Raw genomic sequence first — 17636 nt, forward strand, 5'->3', positions numbered from 1 at the left:
CAAGGTAAATATTTGTACCTTCTTCGATCTTGTGTTTAACAGAAATACATGAAGCTTTTATCCACGATTTTAAGAGAGAAGGAGGCTGGAGCTGAAACATAAACAGTTCCAACCCTCATGGCTGGAGCCGTGCCCCGCCAGCATGCTCTGCCCTGGGCAGCTCTGCCTGGGCAAACCGGGGCAGCGGCTCCCGCGGAGGGAAGATAAGCGTGCGGAAAAGAAACAGTTGGAGTAAGTCCCCCCCGCAAATAATATATATGTGTGTGTGTGTGTATATATATCTACATGGAAAAGGTAAATGTGTGCGTGTGTGTGTGTGTGTGTGTGTGTATGTATGGAAAAGGTAAATATGGCACGGCAAGCTCGGGAGGGAGAAGGGGTGGAGGAGCCCGAGAGGGGCCGGGAAGGAGAATGAAAGGTGTGGCAGGAGATAAGCGGCAGGGATGGAGGAGAGCGACAAGAAGAAAGTATAAAGGAAAATACAAATGAGGAGCGAGGAAAAGTTGCCTCCGAGAGCCCAAGCCGGGGCCGCCGCGCCGCCAGACGCTGAAATATGATAATCAGAACAGCTGCGCCGCGCCGCCCGCAGCCAATGGGCGCCGCGCAGGCGTGACGTCCCCGCACATGACGTCAGGCCAATGGCGAGCGGGTTGAGTTGGAGCAGAGAAGTTTGAGTAAGAGATAAGGGCGAGGCGAGTGCCCGAGCCGCCAGCGCCCAGTCCGGCACCGCCGCGCCGCCGCACCGCACCGTTCCCGCACCGGTCCCGCACCTCACCGCACCGCACCGCACCGCGCGGCCGGACCCCGCCGCGCCCCACACCGCGCCGCGCCTCACCGCGCGACCCCGTCTCTCTCCGCAGCCCCGACAGTATCTCTCACGCCGGTGGTGTTTTGTTTTGCTTTTTTTAATATATTTTTTTCATTTCGAGTTTCTTTTTTTTTTTCTTTTGTTATTACTACTTCTACTTTTTTATTTTTACTTTTATTTTTAGCGACAGCTCTCAAACCTACTTTGGGGTCTTAAAACGAAACGGTACACCATTTCACTGTGGACATTACACCCTCTTACAGATATGGGAGACATGGGAGACCCACCAAAAAGTAAGGCGGAATTTTTACCGTTGTTGGAATAAATGTGCTGTCTATTGTAATCGCCTAAGGCAGGCGAACTGCTAAAGAGCTGAACTTCATTTGAATGGTAGAGAAAGTGCCTTTGTTGCCATGCCTGCATGATCGCTGTGTTTTAACCTCGTAGCTTTGTATGTTAGCAGCCTGGGGTCCTGCTCTCTTTTAAAGTTTGGGGAGCAGGAGGGATTTTAATCTCCAACCACGGAGCCTTAAATTCTCCTCGTGCTAGACGGCGGTCAGGCTGTCTGACTATTCAGCACCTAGTCCGTCTCGGGGAATTAGCATTAGACTTGCAAAAGGGAGCAAGTGACAAACGTAATGATGCTTGTTCTTGCTAGCAGACTCGAGTCCCCTCTTCTGTGGCAAAGGGCTGAATGGGGAGCGCACCCAGCCACGCGTTCATGGTTTCCAGTCAGAGCCTCTTAAGAAACGAAATCAAACATATAGGTGCTCTCCCCGTAAGGAAAGGAAGCCAGACAAGCAAACAATAACATAAAAATAAAACAACGAGGGAGTTTGGAGTTTTGATTCCATGCAAGGCTTGCGAAATTAGGACCTTCACCCCGAAGACCGTTCACATCTGCTTTTTAACATATGTTCCGCCTCCTTTCTAAACGAGGCAAGGTTTTGATGGCACACTTCAATTACCATCCAAAAGTGTAATACTCTTAAAAAAAAAAAAAAACAAAAAACAAACAAACAAAAAAAAAACCGAACACAACAACACTCCCAGAGTACGCCCTATAAGGGAACGACACTAAAAGTGTGTTTATCTCTGTAGGAGAGTAAACGGTTAGTCAATCATGTATTTATTTTCATTTCAGAAAAACGCCTGATTTCCCTATGTGTTGGTTGCGGCAATCAGATTCACGATCAGTATATTCTGAGGGTTTCTCCGGATTTGGAATGGCATGCGGCGTGTTTGAAGTGTGCAGAGTGTAATCAATATTTGGACGAGACCTGTACGTGCTTTGTTAGGGATGGCAAAACCTACTGTAAAAGAGATTATATCAGGTACGCCATTTACATTGTTTAATTCGTCGGTGAGATTTCTTTTTTTATTTTTAATTAACTTTATAAACCTGACAGAGGCAGGAAGAGGAAAAATTGTGAGTGAAAGGGTAAAAGAAAAAGAAAATTGGTATGTTTTTAAGTGATTTCCCCTTAGAGACACGGGCGAGGAAAAAAGTTAGAGTCGTCAAGTTTTTTATTCCACAGATTCAAATGCAAATTTCTGTACAAAAAAAAAAAAAAAAAAACCAAAAAAAAAACCAACCCCAAACAAACCACATTCGGGAACAGCTAACGACTGTGTGGGACCCTCCTGAGGACTTTGGCAATGCATCCTGTGATTCTAACAAAGTGGGAAATTGTAGGTAATGGAGAATATTTTCAATAGTGTAGGTAGATATTATGAGCAACACGGAACTGATTGCTTTTTAACACAACCTGAGAAACGCATCTCTGTGTTTTTGCAAAGGCATAATGGCATTCATAAGAAAGGCACTTCAAGTATGTATGCCGTAAAAATAAATACACGGAGGAGGGGGGGAACTATTTAAACTAGGCCTATCAAAAACAAAAAAGCAAAAGAAAAACAAAACGGAAGTTTTCTTCAGAACGAAGGATTCTTTTATGGGGAGGTTAAAACCTAGACCAAAATGTTTCTTCGCTAAAATAACTGACATTTAATCTTTTTAAATATTAACCCCTTTGGTGATATCTGACTGCCTTTTCTTTCTTATCTTATCTGTACTGATGAATTAGACAGAGCAGATCAAATTGCCCATCATCTGTTCGCGAACAATTGGGTATATTTAGATAATGGAACCGCTTCCTTCCTCACATTAAAATCTGGTAACTGATAAAATGTGAGAGTTGCCAATCCTGACACTATGGAGAAACCAAAGCAGGAATTTCGAGTGTGTTTATTATTTGTGCTCCTGGGTCATGCTGATCCGTTTCAGTGTCGCCTACTGGCTTTGCTAAACCAGAACTTTGTATGACACTGAGGCATGGACAGTATGTTTGGGTTTTTTTTTTAACAGAAAGTTTTGGGACAAGTACCTACGTAGACACTTAAGATATCTATTCTAGTTTCTTTGTAATTCTGAATTGATATAAAGCACTTGAGTCTTTCCTTCTCCAGTGCAAAATACATAAGCAGGTCATTCCTTCAAGCCATGTTGGGAAATTGTTCTCAAAGTTTTAACATGTCGAAAAACACATAACTTTTCTTTTTATTTCTTTCTTACTTCCTTTACTTTTAAACGCACTTTGGAGCCGTGGTTTTAAACGTTGTCCTTTCACTAATTTGAAATGCAATGAAAACGTTTGGACTGAGATGCTCTCACTTACCTCCTGCTAGTACTCAGCGGGTAAAATTTAAACAAAACAAAAAAAATTAAACTCTTTCAAGTTAATATGGAATACGTTTCATTTGCTACAATTCTAAAAGTAAGATGTACGTTATGTGCAAGTCGACCGTGAGCCAATCTATAATTGTCAGACATGTGGGCAACTCCCCCCCCCCCCAACTTTTGTACCTATCAATGCAGACACTTTGCGATTGTTCTGTTCTTTTGCCGTTTGGCTGTTTGTTTGAGGTTTTTTATTCTCAAAACCTTGTAATTCGGCAATATATAGCTCTGAATATAGGATTAGTACACCTCCATAGACATATCAGCTGAAGATGTGTTTAAATAAACATCTGTGCCCACAAGCATACATCAAAGACTGTATCTCTAAGGAAGTGTACTAGTGAGGAAATGTGTGGGGATGAATATTAGCTCAGTTTTAGGAGCAGGTTTTACACTTCTGTGGATTGTGTGCGTCCATATATGCGTGTGCCCGTACATTTGCGGAAAGCTGTTAATTTTACTTACGACCAGAGAGGTTGGCTAAGGAGCACTCGGTGGGAGCCGAGAGACTGTTCAGTTTTAGACACCCGAGTTGGAGCATTTTCTCATGTTCAGCTACCGATGGGCGAAATGTCCCTCTCTTCTCCACGGGAGAGGAGGAACCCTCCACCCACTCCAGCCAGTACCCCCAGAAACACATTATTTGCCGTGCGGGGCTGTCAGTGAGAAGTTGCCCTTTCCCTACTACCGGGGGGGCTTGAGCCCTGGTTTAAGGTGGGAGCGTGAGCTGCGGGGAGACGGCGCAGGGAGGCTGAGGTCGGGGCAGGCTGCAGAGGAGCAAAGCACTTAAAATTGCCTTTTAGTAGGGGGCGGGGGAGTGGAGTTACACCACTACAGATGTGAGTGTGTATATACATAGGGCGGGGTGGTGGTGTATGCCTATATTGTATAAAATGACCCGGGTGAGAGAGGACAAGGCGAAGAGCCGCGGCCGCTGGCAGAGCCACCCCTGCCGCGTCCCAGAAGAAAAAGCTGCCGCCCGCCCGGGCACACGTTGAGAGACAGAAGTCCTGTGTGGGTTCCTCGCAAAAATAACACCATTTGGTGTGGCTGGCACCTTTGTGCGTGGGGAGTGGACCTCGCCTGGCGAGCCCTCGCCTTTCTCCGGTGTACCCGGGCGGTCCAGTTCAGTCCCCGGCCAGGCAAGATCAGGTCCCCCCGTCGCGCGGAGGCGGGAGGAAGAAGGCAGGGGCGGCCCCTCGCCTGCTGCAGCCCGGGAGCTGGGGCAGGAGGGAGAGGTGGGCATCTTCTCGGGAAGGAAGGGGATCGCTTTTTTTTTCTCCCCCTGTTTCTCCGTCCACCTCCACCGCCCTTTCCCTCCCCCCTCCCTTTGCCCACCGGTGTGTCCGTGTCCCAGCCGCCTTTTACGGTGGGGGGATCAGGGCACCGGCAGCAAACGAAACCGTTTTATTCCTTTCCTCTTCTGGCTTCTGTATTTTCAAGGCTAGTTTAACTAGTGGACTGCGTGTGGCGCGTCTACAGGGGGTCACGGTGCTGCCCACGACCAGGAGTGAAAACCTCTGTCTTTCTTTTTCCCTTTTCGTTTCTTCCACCCCACTCCCCCACCCCCCCCACCCCCCGCCCTTCCCCTTCCCCCTCCCGTGCTCTCCCTCCTTCCCTCCCTTCTTCTTTCTGGGCTGGGCCCCGCTCAGGTTATACGGCATCAAGTGCGCCAAGTGCAGCATCGGCTTCAGCAAGAATGACTTCGTGATGCGTGCCCGCGCCAAGGTGTACCACATCGAGTGTTTCCGCTGCGTGGCCTGCAGCCGCCAGCTCATCCCCGGCGATGAATTCGCGCTGCGGGAGGACGGCCTCTTCTGCCGGGCGGATCACGACGTGGTGGAGCGGGCCAGCCTGGGCGCCGGGGACCCGCTAAGCCCCCTGCACCCCGCCCGGCCGCTGCAGATGGCAGGTACCGCCCGCACCCGGCGCCGCGGAAGCCCGCGGGGTTTGGCGCCGCCCGGCCCGGCGCCCGGCGCGGGGGAGGGTCCCGCCTCTTCCAGCGGGTCCCGCGCCCCGCGGAGGGGCGGCCCGAGGGTGCGCCCCACGGCTGGCGCTCCGCGGGTCCGGCTGCGGCGGGAAGCGCCCTTGCAGGCGAGGACACCTGCGCGGGGGCCGCGCCCCCCCCCCGGCCGCCACGGCCCAGCGGCTGCGGGGTTCGTGTGTCTCCCCGTTCCCCCTGAGCCCGGGGCAGGCGGGAGCCGAAGCCGGAGAGGGACGAGCCTCCGCAGGGAGCGGGTCCGCGGCGGAGCACGGAGGCCTCCGCGGCTTGCGGAAAAGCTCTTCTAAGCACTGGTGGAAGCCGGGTCCGAAAAGAGATAGACTTCATAACTACAGGCGAGCACTTAGGCTGTAATTTAAAACTGTCAACAAGCTAATCTTCGGTAATTGCCTTTTAAAGTGACTCTGCCTCCTTGAAACGTTTTATGTGATTTAATGAGAATATAATCTTAAAACTAAGCTTTATAACTCCAGAGTCGCCCCACCTTACAACTTTACTTACACTTTTAGTTCTCGGCAGGTACAGCAAATATCAGAGACCCTTAACTTTAGGAAGGGGCACGTCTCTGAGGCAAATTAGGCTGAACAACATAAGGTTGGCCGGCGTTACTGCTGTGCAAGTAACTGAAACTGGAAAGGTTATTTACAAACGCAGCTAAGATTAAACGGGCTCGTTTCCCGCTTCTGAGCTGCTTTCAGGTGACACACCTGCGTGTATGCAGAAATAAATCCGTAGCTGACCATTGCAGAATTTTAGAGGATTGTGCCTGCTCCCTGTAGTGTGCTTGTGCATGTCTCCGAAAGGTGTATTGTGTCGGCAGGTACAACACAGCGCATTTGCTGATTTATTGTTATAATCAAAAAAGTCGGAACCCGACTGTACAAAACCAAGCACGTCTGAATATTAGCTAGTTTTAGGGAAGAAAAAAAAAAACAAACCCAAACCACCACCACCACCACCAAAAAAACCCCAAACCCCTAGTGTTTTTATTTTACCCTTGACTGTGTCAAATTACATCTAGATAGCTACAGCTACACAATACACTGAAGAACAGTAGAATCACACGAATACTTTTAGCTCTTGATGTGACGCTACCCGTAGGTTTGCGTTTCTTGGCAGTTTCCATGCGTTGGTAGGCTTGTTCCCTTTTAAAAAATTGGCTAAACATTAATACTTTCTAAGTATTCATCAAAAGTCGACATAAATTCACCTAGAATGTCCACTTTCTGAGATAGGCTCCCATCTTCCCAGCTCTGGGATACGGGGCTCTCACAGGATTTTTCTCCACGGTCACGGTGCAGCGGATTTGGCTTGTTTTGCTCTGATTTGGAAGAGTAAAACTGCCGGGAGCTGTTGCACCTTATCGCGGCCACTGGATAAAGTGAGCTAGATTCGGTATACAAGAAGCAGACCCGAATTATGATTAATTTAAGAAGTATTCTTTCAGTAATTTTCAGGCCAAAGATCTGTTTTGGTGATTTGTCAGGAAATAAATATGTAAAACCCTCCCCCTCCTTTCCCAGCGCCTGCACACCTTAGCGAACTCACCCTCCCCTGTCAAGTCTCACACAGGTTCAAGCTTCTGTCATTAAGGAGTTTGGGGGGGTGGTTTGTTTTTGCTAATTAATTATCTGTGGAGTCAGAAATGTCAGTCCTGTCACTCCAGCAGCGCATAAAGCAGAGGAGGCTGCAGGAGCTGCGATAGATCTGACTGCTTGAATGGCCTTTGAAAGAGGGTCCATCACACCCCCACACCCACCCCCCCGCCTCCCCCTGTCCCACCAGCTTAGATTCATAGCCTCTGCAGACTCCCTGCTTCCTACTCATGGGGATCCTGTTTCTCCCTTCCCCTTCCCTTACAGCAGAACCTATCTCTGCCAGACAGCCAGCTCTGCGACCCCACGTCCACAAGCAGCCCGAGAAGACCACCCGAGTCCGGACTGTCCTTAATGAAAAACAGCTTCACACTTTGAGGACCTGCTACGCTGCCAACCCCAGACCTGACGCCCTCATGAAAGAGCAACTGGTAGAAATGACTGGCCTCAGCCCGAGGGTCATCAGGGTTTGGTTTCAAAACAAGCGTTGCAAGGACAAAAAAAGGAGCATTATGATGAAGCAACTTCAGCAGCAGCAACCCAATGACAAAACTGTAAGTGGCTTCAGCCTCTGACTGTGCGCTGCCTTCCTTCCCAAGGAGAAACGCCTGGGCTCATGTCCAGCCTCTGGGGTCGGTTTGACGCTTTTGATTTTGTGGGAGCTCCCTAAAACAAAGACAGTGATACCGTTTAACTATTATCCGCTTGTTTCTGCTGTCAGTGCAATTAAAACAGACCACAGCGAGCAGCCGATATAGGCCGCTCAAGAGAACACAGGTCTTTTGTGGGGCTGAGGATACACAGTGAATCCACTAACTTCTCTGCAGCATGAATTGCGATCTGCAGATCTTATGGGATGTAATAAGCCCAGCCTTGTGTAATATTTGTATTGCAAATGCAAAGGACTCCTTGAGGGGAGAATGAAGCCTTTGCCCTCTTCAATGGTTTTACACAGGAGTAAACCCAAAAGTAAAACCCATGAGTAAAAGGGAAAATTGATGTATTTTCTTAGCACTTTATATACTACAGTGTGTATACGTGTCTGTTTGTCAGTGCACTTACTGTAGAAAAACACAAAAGCAATACAAAGTTTTGGGGATTACCATCGTGTTTACAGATTACTTAAAATATATATAGTTCTTGTGCAGAAATACACTGAGTTTTTGTCTGCGGGCATATGCACATGTGATGCAAACAAGCGGAAAGCTGGGTTCAGCAGAGCAAACTGTCTGTTTCCATTTTAAGCCAACTTTTTTTTTTTTTCTGTTGTTGTTAGTCCACTTGAAGAAGAGTCTGTTATTCTCCCTGTGTATAGTGACTGACCTGAGAATGACTATTAATTCTTAAGACTGCCTAGTTAAGTGGAATTTAAGGAGTTTCATTTTACCCTGTTGGAATGCAATAAAACACGATGTTATTAACTCGCCTGAACAATCTATTCGTCGAGGCTTGGAGTTATTTTGTACACAGTGCCTGCACCACAGGGCATACTGGGGGGGCTGGGGTTTCGTTTTTTGTTGGTTTTTTTTTTTTTTTTCTGGGAAGAGCGCGGTACTCACGTACCGCAGGTTTGCCGTGCAGTGGATATATGATCCAGTTAAGGTCACGCAGCACAAAACCAGACTGGATGAGACACAGAAAGGCAGCATGGTTAACCGTTTCTTGCGCCGAGGCGTGCATCGGCAGCCAAGATACAGAGTGCTGGTCTTCAAGAAAGCTTGGGGCGGAGGGGGTATGCCTTGAGAGAAATAGGTGGATTAAAGGGAAAGAAAGTAAACTTCCACCGTGATAAATGCAGCGGGTAGAAATAGGCTGACCTGGAGCCGAATAGAGTGAGACATCCAGAGCAGATTAACAAAGCAAATACAAGCGACTGTATAGATAAGATAGAAAGCAGTTTATTGACTCAGCGCTTATACACAATAAAGTTAACCGAGCTCATTAACATCTTTTGCTGGGCTGTTTACAGAATATCCAAGGGATGACAGGAACTCCGATGGTGGCTGCTAGTCCGGAGAGACACGACGGTGGTTTGCAGGCGAACCCGGTGGAGGTGCAGAGTTACCAGCCGCCCTGGAAAGTACTGAGTGACTTCGCATTGCAGAGTGACATAGACCAACCTGCTTTTCAGCAACTAGTAAGTGTCCGTTCCCAGTCGGAGCAGGCCAGCCTGTACCCGGGGGCAGAGCTATGACGGGGATTCTCTAAAAGTGTCGGATGCCCTCAGAAAGATGAGCAATCCAGACTAGCCGGGATTTCCTGAAATTGCAAGGTGGGCATGATGGCACTATGTACATGCAGCAAACTGAGTTGATTTAATAGGGCTTGGTGCAAAACCTACCTTGGTGCCCAGCAGAGCTCTTGCCGAGTTGAGTGGGAACTGGGTAAGGCCCGACCCAGGTCTGAGACTAACTCGGCTCGAACACTCCTGAAAACTGAAAGCACCTCTATCCAGAGAACTAAAACAGCCTTCACGTGTCATTTAATTTTATGGACATCTGTGAAAGCAGTTTCTAAAATTCACTCCTCCCCCCTTCAGGCCAATTTTGCCTTTACGCGAAAGGGTAGATTTTAAATACATGATTATAATTTCACCCTGTGCCCTCGTTTTGTCACACAAACATAAATAGCTTGATACAATTCTTGAAGTCCTTGTTTTAAGCATGCACTTCTAGATATAACTTTATATATATATACACACACAAATATATACATACATACAGCTTACATTAAATGTTGCGCTTCGGAAAGGGAATTGTTTGTACGTATTCATGTGAAAAATTCAAACCATATAATAAATCGCCTTAAGCCAAAAGAAAACAGACTTTTTAGAATAAATTCTGTTCTTAACTCACTTCCTTATGCCTACGTCATCTGGCAGCTCATATGGGACCATATAATCTACATTACTTAGGCCCAACAAGGTGAATTAAGGACAGAAGTTCAGCCTTAATTCAATTTCCTGGCCTAAGTGTGTTAAAACCAGACCTTTAAAATAATAAGGTACATTGTGTACGTTTTTTCAGTGATTCAGAATAATACTAAATGGTGAAAAATTAACATAGAGACCTTTTTTAGATCTGTTGGGCATTTTTTTTTTTACATAAAGCGATGGAAGGTGAAGGTTTGTAGCCATGTCTGGAGTTGTTTTCAGACCCCTTTTCAGTTTAGTATCACGCTGTCTTGCAGTATCGCTTTTCTTTTGCACAGTGGCAGGCTACAGTGTGTTTCCCTCCCCAGGCACACGGTGCTCGCTCGGGAAGCTGCAGCATGGCAGCAGGGCTGTTTGCATCATCTTACCCCTAGAGCAGCCACCGGTTTTCCTGCTTTAATCAAGCTGTCAAGTAGACACAAAAAAATTGATCTCCTTTGGCTGCCTTACTTATTGTGCCTTAACAGAATAGGAGATTTTAAAAACCTTTGATGCAGTGAGCTTTTGTATGGAGTAGTTCTTTAAAGAAAACCAACAAAACAAACAAACAAACAAACAAAAACCAGCCCAGAGTGGAAGACGGAAAGCCCAAACACACACTTTCATAAAGGTAGATAGATCATCAAATAGACAGATGAATATTGATATATGTTGGACATAATGTCTGATACCAAAAAGAGTTAAAATAAAGAATTGTGTTTAGAACAGACAGTTCATCGACCATTCAAGGCACGACTCTAAACTGTAAGGGGCCTTAATCACAGGATTGGCCAGCTAAATAGGTGCCAAAGAAATGCTTTTGGATTAGCAAAGCTCCACCCTGCAAATCATGCCTTTGCCCAACGCGGCTCCTAAACTAACGGGAGCAGCAGGCACGTCAGGATGGAGAAGTGTGACCTTTTTTATCAAACTGACTCTCGTTAAAAAGAGATAGCACCCACTTCAAATCACGAATGAAAGAGGATGGGTTGTTTCAAATACCTTCTGCTCCTGGATGCTCCTTCCAGGTTTATTTTAGTATGTGCACAAAAGGGGAAAAAAGTAACCTTGCAGTTTCGTGTCAAAAAAACACATGCTCTCTTAAATAATTGACTAGAACATCCTGTTGGGATTGCCTCTCTTGCAAGACAGGGAAGAAGGCCTCATTAATGTTTGTTTGTTCATTTGCTTGATTTTTCTGTCTTTTTTTTTTTTTTTTTTAAACCTATTTTTTTTTCGGTGACTTGGCCGAAGGCCTAAAGAAGATTCCTGTGAAGTCAATGGGGAAGCTAAACAAAGCAGCAAACAGTGACACAGCCTCCCATGGAGATGTATCAGGCCGTTCGGCTGCATGCCTGTGTATTTATTTTTGCGTTCTTCTTTGCCTGCTATTTTTCTTTGATTGTTACAGTTGTAACAACACTTCTTTTTCTTATTTTTCTTCTCTCTCTCTCTCTCTCTCTCTTTTTTTTTTTTTTTTTTTTTTTTTGGCAGGTTAATTTTTCAGAAGGAGGACCCGGTTCCAATTCTACTGGAAGTGAAGTAGCGTCCATGTCCTCTCAGCTGCCAGATACGCCTAACAGCATGGTAGCCAGTCCTATTGAGGCATGAGGAACATTCATGCAGATTTCTGTTGTTGTTTCTGCCCTTACCCTCAGCCCTGTTGGAGAAAGTGGGGAAATGATCGCGTTGGGACTCCAAAATTTAGGGGGATAAAGTATTTAACAAACCTGTAATGAACCTAGCAAAGAACCACTCCATGAAATGAACGGAGTCATGTTTGAAAAGACAAGGTAATATGGTAGCAACACTGTGAAGACAATCATGGGATCTTACTAGAATAAATACTTAAAAAAAAAAAAAACAAAACAAAAAAAACAAACAAACAACAACAAACCGGCGCTATTCAATGATCAGAGGCGGATCAAAAAGACATTTGCAAAACGTAAAGGATTTGTACCCATGGATCTCAAAAAAAAAAAAAAAGTGAAAAAAATATTTTCATTTGACTGCACATCTTAGGGAGAAACCAAGGTAGAGGGACTTTCTATCTAGTCCCTCCCAATCCGAATGGTGCTGTTTCTATATCGGTGATTGCCTTGCCAAAAGGAGCTCCAATAGGTTTTCCATCATCAGGAAAGAGACGATTTAGCCCTGCATTGTTGAAAGATTCATTGCAGGAAGGTGGAGCTGCATTGGTTTGCAATGTTGTTTTTAGTTGACTCTTAACAAGGGGTTGTTTCCTGGGTCTCTTCTAGCATGTACTGTAGTGGGGATTTTTTTTGTTTGGTTGAGATCCACCCTCTATCAAGTCTGAAGGGATTAAAAATAGGTTTTTTAATTCCTCTTTAAAAACCAATTTATAAAAGCATTGCAACAAGGTATACCTCTATTTTGCCACAAAGCGTCTCGGGATTGTGTTTGAAATGTGTCCGTCCAAGAACCTTCCCCTCCCCCAAAGATGTGTATAGTCATTGGTTAAAACGACTGTTTTTCTCTCTTTCTCTTTCTCTTTCTCTTTCTCTTTCTCTTTCTCTTTCTCTTTCTCTTTCTCTTTCTCTTTCTCTTTCTCTTTCTCTTTCTCTTTCTCTTTCTCTTTCTCTTTCTTTTTCTCTTTATCTCAAAATAAAGGGAAAAAAGATAAAAAAAGTAAAAGCAAAAAGAAAAAAAAAACACCCTTTCTGTTTGCTCTTGCATTGCAAAATTATAAAGTAATTTATTATTTATTATCGGAAGACTTGCCACTTTTCATGTCATTTGACTATTTTTTGTTTGCTGACGTAAAAGAAAAAAAAGAAAAAAAAAAGAAAAAAAAAAAAAAGAAAAAAAGAAAAGGTTGTACCGTGGTCTTTGAATTATATGTCTAACTCTATGTGGTTTTTGTCTTTTTTTTTTTTCTTAAATATTATGTGAAATAAAAGCGCCATATGTAGAATTATTATATCTTCAGGACTATTTCACTAAATAAGCGTTTGGAATAGAGAAAATAATAATAATATTAATATTAAAAATGAACAAAGTTCCCTCTTTTAAATATTTACAAGTTAGCAGCTAAAATACCTGAAATAAAATATTGCATGCAAAGCAGGTCGTTAGTGAATAAAAGGAGTGTGATATTTTATTGCAAGTATTAACGACCAGCTTGTAAATTTCCGTTTCAACTTCAGGGCTAGTTGGATGCCTTAGCTTTCAACCGATAACGTTAGAAACTCTCTTGTTCCAGCCCCCCATCCCTTGCCCTTAAAAGTGGTATTACTCTAGGCATGATCTGACGTAACGTTAAGACATCTAAAGAACTGGGAACTCAGGCTTTTTGCTGAGTTCTATTATTTTTAAAAAATAATAAAAAGAAAGTGCTGTATACCAAAGCCTCGTTGTTGAGATTGTTGAAGTGACCTGTACTTTAAGTATAAGCTCCTGATAAAAGGGACGCTTTTTGCTTAACAAGTCAAGTATGACCATTATTTATCAGTGTCTGCTGTCAAAACGATTGAAAAATGCTGCAGGAGGAATATATTTAGGGGATATTGCTGTGAAATTGCACGAATAGTGTTCCTTATTTTCTGTCGACTTCCCTCTCTTCACTCCCTCTTTTCTTCCTTTTTTAATTTGCGGGGGGAGAGGGTCGTGAAAGCTAGAAACGTGGGCGATTTCTCGGGGAAAAGTAGAAAGAAGAAGAAAAAAACCAACATAGGAAAAGGGTTGTTTTTGCTCCAGTCCAAGTGCTTTCTAGTGCTCCTGGACAGCACAAGACAAAGGCTCGCTTTAAAAAAACCCTGAACAACTGGAATATACAGAGTTTTTTAGTCTGACAAAGACAAGTTGGTTTGCATGACAGTTACTCCGAACCCTAATGTTTTCTTAACATAACCTTCTTTTTCCTCCCTCCTCACCATCTCAGCCCACCCTGAGCAAGCTCAGCTATAGAGACAAACCATTTCGACAGTACTGAGAACATTAAAAAAAAAAAAAAGGTTAAAAGTCTAATACAAGGATTTCAATCATCCTGATTAGAAACTGGATTCATTTTGTATGCTCAAGTGTAATACATTTTTGAGTACTTGATAAATATTTAAATAAATATTAAATCTACCTTAAACCGTGTGATCAGTAACCCTTGTGTTTTTGTGCAGGATCAGAGGCTTGGTACGACGCTTCGGGGGGCGGGAGGGAGAAGGGGTGTCATTTCTGCCCGGTGGTCTAACGTGTAAGTTGTCTGAGACGCTCCTGCTGACGGGGGGGAAAGGGGGAGATTGGAGACCAAGTCTCCGACTCGGGGCGGGGTGTGTGTGCGTCTTTAGCTGGCGCTGAAACCTGTAAGGTCAGGGCAACACGGGGGCCCCTACATTCGCCTTTTGCCTCCCGGGGGTGGGAAGCGCGGAAGCTCCGCGGGGAGAAGCGCACGGTCACGCCGGGGCGGGGTTCAACTCGTGGGAGAGCTCGCCTCCCGCCCAGGGCAGGACTGTCGGTCCTCTCCGAGGGCCGTGCAGGAGGGAAAGGAGAATTTTGGCTATCGGTCCTGCCGCTCCTTGGGAGGGGGAAGGCCCTCCCAGCCCCGCGGGGGCCGGGACTGCCCTGCGAGGGTCCCGCGGTCCCGGCGCGCCCCCCCGGCGGCTGGGACTGCCGCCGAGATAAGGGCCTGCCGGGAGACAGGGGCTTGTCTTTGGCTTGCCAACGGAGCGTCTTGCTCCTAGAAACACACAGGGCAGAGTGGCTTCCGAGGGCTGCAACCATGCTCCGACTCCGCGGCTCTGAAGCGGGCTGCGGGCGGGGGATCCCTCTCGAGATGTGTCTGCACCCACATCCACCGCCCGACCCCGCCTGCACCCCCACGGGGAGCCCTCCGGGGGGGCTGTGGTCGCTTCTGCGGCAGCCGCTCGGGGGTCTGCGCGCCCTCCGGCCGCCGCCACCACACTCCGGCCCGCCCCTTCGCGCAGACCTGTGGCCCTGGGGTCACACGGGAGCCTCCCCCCCTCCCAGCTTCAGTTAAACAAACCTCGTCTTATTTTATTTCTTTCTGCGTGGTGGAGGGGCTTCTTTTATGGTCTTTATTTCCCCTTTCCATTTCATATATTTGTGGCACATTTCTTCCCTCTCCCAAAACTTAGAGCACTATCCCCCGCACAGCACACAAACGTTCAAGCGGCCCCTCCGAGTGCCTTCAGGACAACACCCTTCCTGAGCTCAGGCGTCAGGATTTGTGCAAGCGAGAGAAAACATCCTCTTCATGAAATGCGTGTTCTTATGGTGCTCCGTGCAGGTTCCTGCGTTGGTTCCTCTTTCCGATACTGGTGAGGGCGGCAATTAGTCCCAGGTCGCCGGTTGTCCTCTTGCAGTGGCCTCTCTCAGTAATGTCAAATGAGGTCTGTTAAAGACTGCTGTAATTTCTCAGAGAATTCTGTTTGCACACACAGAGACCAATATTCAAATTCTTCTCATTTCAACATTTGTGCCAGGTTAATTAGCTCTCAGCATCTCCAGCCAACGTAGCAGTGAGACGCAGAAGCCGGGGAGGTGAATCCCAGCGTTGAGATCAGTCGAACATCTCAACAGTAAGTGCTTGCCTTTATATACATATGTATACATATGGGATAACAAATCCACATTGGGTGACACAAAAATGGGCAGCGGGGAAGGAATAAGGCCCCCCCCGGCAGTGCCGGCCCTCGGGCCGCTGCAGCCCCGGCGCAGCGCCCGGGACGGAGCCGGGGACGGGGACGGAGCGGGCTTGGGCTCGGGCTCGGCGGTGCCGGGCTGGTTTCACGGGCACCGAGCCGCCCTCGCCCGCTCTGCAAGCCCGCAGCGCCGGCAGCGTTTTACGGTGCGAGGTGCCGCTGCTGCGCGCTTTGCGTGTTTGAGCGGAGCTGTAAGTAGTTAATAAAGGGGCTGGAAAGAGACCCTGTTTACTGATTGTTCCTGATTGTTGTTTTCTTGATAACAGAGTAAGCCACTGAATGACTGTTTGAGCTCAGGCGCCACAAACATAAACTTAACAGCTCCCAGTGTGCCGGCCCTGCTGGAGGATCACTCCTCACCTCCCGGGACTTGTGAAGTGCGGGCGGAGAAGGCAGCTCCCAAGGAGGCAGGCACCGGTGGGGGGCGGGGGGAGCGGGGGAAGTTTCCCTGTATGACCGAGCTCTCCGTATTGCACGGTATCTGCCGTCATTAGCCAAGGGAAAGGGGTGTAATATTAATCGGTGCCTCTCCCCGCGTCCACTGCCCGCGCCGGAGGCTGGGGCAGGCTCCGTGCGCCGCTCTTCGCACCATCCCAGGCGAGAGATGCGGCTTTTACACCAGGCTGCTGTTTCGTTCGAATTTCGTTGAATTTTCTTGCCGCGGCAAAGCGCCACCACACAAGCGCTCTGGGCTGGCGGAGGGCGGGGGCGGCGGTGGGGGGCGCGCAGTCCCCCCGGGCCGGGACTCCGCCACCGGCAGCTACCGGCCGCTCCCCGCCGCGGCTGCAGCTGCGTTAATTACCTGCAGCTCCGGCTTTCTCCGGGGGCGTGTGCCGGGGGAAGAGAAGGAAAGAGGAAGGCTGCAAAACAGGATTTTTGCTGGAGAGTCTCTTTGCTCCCCCCCCCCCCCCCCCCCCCGCCTTTTGGTGTTTTCTTTTCTCCTAGCAGACAAACAGGGCAAGGTGTGTTTGTGGCAGAGAAAGAGGGCGGAAAGGGTTTCCAGAAATAAGTGACATGTACCAAAGCAGAGCTCGGCCCTATCTCCGGGTAGACCTCGGGCGGCAATGGGAAGAGGAAAATAGGGTGTTACTGTGGCTTTTCTTTAGGAGGGCTGTTCAGGTCGGTAGATCTCCAAGGCTAATCCAAACAACCCGTTTGACTTGTGAGGTCCGGAGTCTAGACAGAGCTGGTGGCTCGGCGGCTCCTTATCTGGTTTTGGAATCAGCCAAAAGAGACTTTTCTTAATGTCCACAGCAGCACTGGGATCTGCCGGGGCCGGGGAGCCACCGCACCTCGCAGACAGGACAACAAATACACCCACCACCTGGAGGCTTTACAGCTCGCTTTGTTGTCCGCGGGCCGGCGCGGCCGCGGCCCTGCCTCCCCCGCCCGGCCGCCGGGCGGGGGTGACGGGCGGGCTGCCGAGGGCACCCTGCACCCCGCCGCTTGCCACCGCAGCTGCTCGGCTGCCCCCGGGCACCGCGGGCGCGGGGTGTGGCAGCAGCGGGCTCTCTAGCCCCGCGGCCGTCAGAAGTGATGTTTTCTGTCTTTTCTCCACCCCCCCCCCTCGTGTGTGCGCGTGTTTGTCGCTACTGTTTTTTTTTTGTTGTTGTTTTTGTTTTCCCTATTTGAAGTTTTGCAGAGAATGGGAAAAAATATTCAAACTCACTCATGTTCACCAACATTAAGGAATGGTCGAACCGAATCAATCAAGAGAGAGGAAGTCAGTTTAGATACAAGATCCTTTTTGGGAGTAGAAAATTGCTGTCTGTATTTGTCCCTTTATGCTGGGTTTGGGGATATTGCAAGCTGTAAAGCTTGTTTGAGGAGGCTGGGATCAATAAAAGCATTTAACTCAATAGCAAGCAGCATTTTGGAAAGTAGGGAGAAAGAGGCATCATTTAG

The 17636-nt window shown here is 47.6% G+C and overlaps 1 protein-coding gene across 3 annotated transcripts; it reads left to right on the forward strand.

Moving 5' to 3' along the window:
* The first annotated feature begins 663 nt into the window (after positions 1 to 663).
* On the forward strand, positions 664 to 14154 carry ISL1 (ISL LIM homeobox 1). Of its 3 annotated transcripts, XM_064438543.1 has the most exons (7): positions 664 to 883; positions 993 to 1101; positions 1953 to 2142; positions 5201 to 5460; positions 7413 to 7699; positions 9115 to 9282; positions 11551 to 14154. In XM_064438543.1, the coding sequence occupies exons 2-7, from the start codon at positions 1074 to 1076 to the stop codon at positions 11665 to 11667; spliced, it is 1050 nt and encodes a 349-aa protein (XP_064294613.1). In that variant the 5' UTR covers positions 664 to 883; positions 993 to 1073; the 3' UTR covers positions 11668 to 14154. The 3 variants fall into 3 exon arrangements, with proteins under 3 accessions (XP_064294613.1, XP_064294612.1, XP_064294614.1); XM_064438542.1 differs by having other exon boundaries at positions 664 to 1101; XM_064438544.1 differs by having other exon boundaries at positions 664 to 1101; positions 7416 to 7699.
* The last annotated feature ends 3482 nt before the right edge of the window (positions 14155 to 17636 follow it).

This window comes from Phalacrocorax carbo, chromosome Z, assembly GCF_963921805.1.
Source record: "Phalacrocorax carbo chromosome Z, bPhaCar2.1, whole genome shotgun sequence".
NCBI lineage: Eukaryota > Metazoa > Chordata > Aves > Suliformes > Phalacrocoracidae > Phalacrocorax > Phalacrocorax carbo.